The 5,826-nt window shown below is 63.4% G+C and overlaps 1 protein-coding gene across 1 annotated transcript; it reads right to left on the bottom strand.

The window, feature by feature from the left end:
- Window positions 1-8: 8 nt before the first annotated feature.
- LOC128276468 (muscle-specific protein 300 kDa-like) lies at window positions 9-5,823 on the bottom strand (the record flags this gene model as incomplete). The annotated part of the gene is made up of 3 exons (XM_053014928.1): window positions 9-3,427; window positions 3,518-3,671; window positions 3,766-5,823. Coding segments are annotated over 3 exons (5,631 nt in total), but the record flags the coding sequence as incomplete, so codon positions are not given.
- Window positions 5,824-5,826: the final 3 nt, after the last annotated feature.

Here is a 5,826-nt window from a genome sequence, read left to right as displayed (position 1 = left end):
ATCTGGTGGCCCTTGTCGGTCGCGGCCACCAGCAACCCCTCGCACGCCTCGATGGCGCGCCCGAGGTCCCCGTACCGGGCCAACCGTTCTTCGACCGTCGGGCTGAGGTTGTCGACCGTGTTGAAATCGCCGTTGATCTTGGTGATCTGCTTCACGATCTCGTTGATCGCCCCCAGGAACTGCTCCTTCAGCACCAGCATCGACTTGAGGCGCCGGAGCTGCTCCTCGATTCCCATAATCAGCTCCTCCAGTTTGGTCGAGTTCTCGCGCAACTGCGGCAAGTTGGTCAGCAGGATCGTGCTCATTTCGAGCCGCTTCTCCTTCAGACTGCCCAGGATCTGCTCGTAAGCCAGCAGCACTTCCTGAATGTTCTCGATCCGGCTCGTCACGGGGCGGTTCAGTTCCTTCAGGCGCGTCTGCACGCCCGCGATGAACGCCACGCAACCCGCAATCCGGCCCAGCGCATCCTCGTACTCGGCCAGGTGATCCTTCAGCTTTTGGCACTTCACCCGCAGCACGCTGCTGACGGCGTTCCACTTTTCGCGCAGCACCTTCACCTGGTTGCCGATGTGCGTCTTGTCCAGCTCGCTCAGCGTGGGCCCGATGGCGCCCGCAAACTCGTCCGCCTCCTTTACGACCGCCTTCATCGCGTCGCACTCACCGCACAGCGTGTCGAACCTGCGGCTCTGGTCCTTCACCGCCTCGTAGCTGGTCGTCCGGAGATCGGCCGACACCAGCGACTCGGCCTCGGTCAGCCAGCTCCAGACGCGCTCGCGGCGCTCCTCAAACTCGCGCCGCTTGCCGTGCTCCCGCTCCATAAACTCCACCTTCCGCGCGCAGCTCTCCACCAACTCCGCCAGCCGCACCTCGATCTCGCCAAAGTCGTGCGCCAGTTTTGCCTTCCCTTCGTCGCTGCAATCCTTCATGATTTCACGCACCTGCCGTGCTACGTCCCGGAACGCGTTCTCCTGGAACTCCCGGATCGCCTGGCCGTGCCGCCGGCACAGCTTGATCTCGGAGCCGACGTTGCTCGCCAGCAGCGGGATTTGGTCGGAGATCTTGTCGACGTCCGCCTGCTTCGTGCGGATCCAGGCCCGTGTCACATCCAGATTGTTGTGCATGTTCTTCCGGCACAGGATGTCCTCCACGAGACGATCCACCTCAGCCCGAACCCGATCGCCCAGCTGGGCCAGTGTCCGGGCCAGCTGCTGCAGCTCACCCTCCGCCTGTTGCTTCTCGCTCGGCTCCAGATCCGCCTGGATGCTGGCGAACCGCTTACCGAGTGTGTCCAGGTACGCCTGTTTGCCCTCCAGCTCCTTCGCCAGTGCCCGGAACGTCTGCTGCTGCGCCTCGGCCGACTTCGTGTCCGAACCGAGCTGATACGGCACGCCCAGTGCCTCGTTCTTCTCCGCCGCCCAGCGTGCCAACTCACCCAGGTCAGTGCGCAACTTGCCGAACGTCCGGTTAGTCGAATCGACCACGTCCAGCCGGCGGGTCAACCGGTTCGCGATGTCCCGGTGCCGCCGGTCAACCGACTTCAGCTGCTCCGTCACCTGCTGTGCGTCCAGATTGCTCACCAGCTGCGCGATGTGCTCCGCGTTTCGCCGGAAACTCGGCAGCATGTCGCAGTCGTCCTCCAGGATGCGCTTGATGCCCGAGATCTTGTCCAGCTTCTGCCGACAGCTCAACCCACCGGCCCCGCCAGCCTCTACGCAGTCGATCTGGTGTGTGATCGCATCGAGCCAGCTCTGGACGTCGTCGTACTGCTTCCGGTACTTCTCGATGGCCAGCTGATCGTCCCGTTTGCGTTCCATCACCTGCCGCAGCGTGGCCTGCAGTTGCTCCAGATCGTCCCGCAACCGCCGGTCCTGCTCGGAGTCACCGGTCAAGTCGTCACGCTTCACCGTCACCGAGCGGCTCAACTCGCCCATCGCACGCAACTCCTGCTCGGCCGCATCGGGCCGGAACTTGGCCGGTTTGGATCCCCAATCGGCCACCGCTGCCCGTTGCCGCGCGATCCAGCCCTCCAGTTCCACCCGCTGCCGGTGCTGACGCTCGCAGTCCCCGATCGCCGTCACCAACTCACCGATCCACCGCTGCACGTCGTCGATCAGATCCTCAAGCCGGGCACGTACCATCAGCTCCTTCTCCGGGATCATCTGCGACACGTTGTCCATCGGCGAACTGGGCCGGCTAATGCTGGCGGTGGCCGCTTCGCACGCTTGTACCGCGCACATCAGACGGCTCTTCTCCACCAGCAGCTGGTTGTGGATGGCCTGGGCACTCTCGAGCTGCCGCTGGCCGGCCGCGTAATCCGTCACACCCACCTGCCGCTCATCGGCCACCCGCGGTTCCAGCTCGTCCAGTTGCCGCCCGATGTCGTCCAGCGTGTCCTCGTACTCTTGGAACTTAGCCAGCGACTCGTGCAGCCGGTTCTTGATCTGGACCGACGTGTTCAGCAGCGATCCGTAGCTGTCACGGATGTTCCGCATCTGTGTCTCGATCCGACCGCGGATTGCGGGTGCCCCCAGCACGTACCGCTCGATCTGGGCCTGACCCTTCGCGTTGAAGTCATCGATCGTCACCTGGTACCGCTGGATATCGCCCAGTAGCCGCTCGTGCTGTGCAATCTGCTCGAGGGTCTGCTCGCGGTTGTAGATGTACAGCGAGTTGTGCGCCATCAGCTGGAACGAGATCTGCAGCAGCCACCGCTCGATCTCCTGCAGGTTCGCGTAGTACGCCATCTGATCCTCGAGCTCGGTCTCGCCCGCCCGGATGCGCTCGGTGCACCGATCGCTCAGCTTGCCGCACCGGGACTGCAGTCCGGCCACACGCTCCACTTCACCGCGGCTCGTATCGAACAGGGTGGCCGCTTCACGGTGAAGCGCTCCCAGATCGGCCTGCTTAAACGCGATCTCCGTCTGCGTGTGCTTCAACCGTTCCAGCAGCGTTTTCACCTCCGTCAGCTCGCCACCGTGCGTCTCGGGAAGCGCTCCGAACCAAGCCTCGGTCGCCGTGAGCCACTCGGCCACCCGTCGCTTCAGCTCCTCGTACGACTCCAGCCGCCCTGCCTGCGCGTTCAGCGTGTTAAGCGACGAGCCGATACCGATCAGGACCGTATCGAGCGAATCGCGAATGTTCGACAGGTCCTGGAACATGCTGGTCTGTCGGTCCTCCGGGTAAAGGTAAGAAGATTTGGTGAACGCATCCTGCAGCATCTCGAACAGCTTCTGACCCTGGGGAACGGCACCCGAGAGAGCCTGCAGCTGCGCCACCTTCTGCCGCACCACCGTCACATCATCCGCCGCCACGTTCGCACAGTTCTTGATGGTCGCGTTGGCGTCAGCCAGCCAGCGGTTGATCTCGTCCTTGTAGCACAGGAACTCCGTGTGGCTGACGAGGTTCTTCTCCGACTGCGTCACTAATCCTGAAAGTGATGAAGATCGAGATCGATTAGATGCCCCCTTCTGACTGGTTAACCCCCTGTGCCCCCCGTGATGGACCCCGGGATGGGTACCTTGCACTTTGGTCAACAACGCCGAGTAGCTCTTCTGCAGCTCGACCGTCCGGTCGCGCACCGTCGAGCAGGCGCTCTTCTCCATCAGCGCCTCGCACACATCGCTCAGCTCCTCGACGGTGCCCTTCCTGGTCAGGATCAGCTCATGGATGTGCTGCGGTCATGATGGTGGACGTGTTACGGACATGGAAGTAATCGATGGAAGGTTAGAACGACACACAAAAGGACACTCGGACTCTCGAACCTACCTTGAGCTGCGCGAGGACCGCATCCTGGTCGCTGTCCGTCGCCAGTCCGTCCACCTTCGCGTCATGCTCCTGCAGGAACGCCCCGAGTTGTTCCGATTGGCCCAGGAAGCTGTCCCAGGACGCCAGACACTCGGCCAGCGTTTGCTGGGCGGCCGTCGAGAGCGCCTCCAACTCTGCCCAGTCCGATCGCACCTGTGCCATCTCCTGCCGGACGGTGTCCTGCCCTTCCTGACCGATAGCCATCGCTGCCAGCCCGTTACCCAACTCGACCACGGTCTCCAGTAGCTGTCGACCCGCACCGAACGTCGCTTCCGCTTCACGTAACTTCCCGAGCCGCGCCACGATGTGTTCCCGGTCACCGTGGAAGTCCGAGGACTGCTCGATGGTCTGACGGGCGGCCTTTAGCCACTCGTACAGCGCGCCCACCGCCTGCCGGAAGCGCTCGTGGCTGTTAACCTGGTTCTCGAGCCGCTCGATCTCGGACGCTACCTGTGCGGTCAGCTCCTCGTACGAGGTGAGGATCGCTCCCACCTCGCCCTCCACGTCCAGCGCGACTCCCGAGCTAGTGTCGGCCAGTTTGGTACGGATCTTCTCCACCACCTCCCCGTAGTTGCCCGTCTCGCGGTGGATAGCCCGGTAGCGCTCCAGAAGCGCCCGACGGTCGGCCAGTTCCGGCCCCATTGGTTCCCCCAGCTTCGTGCGTACCTCGTCGCACCACTCGGCCACCAGACGGGACAACTTTCCGAGCTCCTCGAGCTGCGCTAGGTGCGCCGTCAGCCGCTGACGCGTCTCCGTGATGTCCACCATCAGTGCCTCGTACTCGCCCCGCAACCCATCCGTGTCCTCTTCGATCTTGGTCGCCCCGCTGGCTTCCGTTCCGAGTACGATTCGCTCCTTCAACTCGCACAGGTACCGCAACCGGTTCTGACCCTGTTCCAGCGACTGCCGCACACCCTTCACCACGTTCAACTTGGCTTGTGTGTCGGCCACCGTTCGCGGGACCGCTTCGCATTCCGCCAGCTTCTCCCGCATCCGATCCAACCAGTCCTGGCACTCGCCGTACAGTGTGTTGTGCTGCTGGTGCTCCTGATAGTGCGCTTCCAGCCGCCGCATCAGCTCCTTGGCGATCGACAGCAGCACGTTGTACTTTGTGGTCAACTGCGTGACCCCGTTGCTGACGCGCGTATCCGCACAAATGTCCAGCAGGACCTGGGCGCGCTGGTTCAAGTTGTCCAACTCGCGCTGCCAATCGAACAGCGTCTGCAGCCGATCCTGGAACTCCTCCAGGACACGCTTCTTCTCGGGAAGGCTCGGCTGCATCCGGTTGTACGTCTGGACCTCCTGTTCGCACGTGTCCAGCCAACGGACGGCCACCCCGTACTGGTCGTCGTACTCCGTCCACCGCACGATCCCGGCCTCCAACGCCCCACTGACCCGCCGGAGGTCGGTGCAATACCGATCGAACTCATCCTGAAGGATCGCTACCTCGCTCTCGATGGCCTCGACTTCTTCCGTGTCACCGCTGACCGCCCGGCACGCCACTTCCGCCTGCTCGAGAGCCCGTTCCAGCTTGCGCTGACCGGCCGGCACCTCACCGTCCAGGATCTTCGCTTGCGTCCGACGTGACACCAGGGTTTCCTTGTCACCGCGCGGTTCCGAACACTTGGCCAGCGATTCCTGAGCGTGACGGATCCACGCGGCCAGCTCGTTGCTTGCGTCCACGAACGCCTGTTGCCGCTCGACCGTGGCCCTCTCCTTCTCCAGCAGCTGCCGTGCCTGCTGACTGAGCGTCTCGTACTTGGTCGCAATCTCCGAGGCTGGCGATGTCTGCCGAAGGTCCGAAGCCTTACTCGCGACCGACGCGATCATCGGCTCGAAACTCTCGATGTCCTGCACGATGTCGTTGGCCTGCCGTAGGTTCGCCCGCCGCTCACTCAGCGCACTCGAACCGCCCGCGCCCGATGTGGCCACCGGTGAGGCTCCCGTCAACCGGAAGCGGACCACCTTCTGGTCACAGACCTGCTGCAGCTTCGTCTCCCGCTCCCGGATCCACTGCTGCAG

This window comes from Anopheles cruzii, unplaced genomic scaffold (assembly GCF_943734635.1).
Source record: "Anopheles cruzii unplaced genomic scaffold, idAnoCruzAS_RS32_06 scaffold01294_ctg1, whole genome shotgun sequence".
Taxonomy (NCBI): domain Eukaryota; kingdom Metazoa; phylum Arthropoda; class Insecta; order Diptera; family Culicidae; genus Anopheles; species Anopheles cruzii.
The sequence above is the reverse complement of the archived record's forward strand: the minus strand, read 5'-3'. Positions and strand labels throughout refer to the sequence as shown.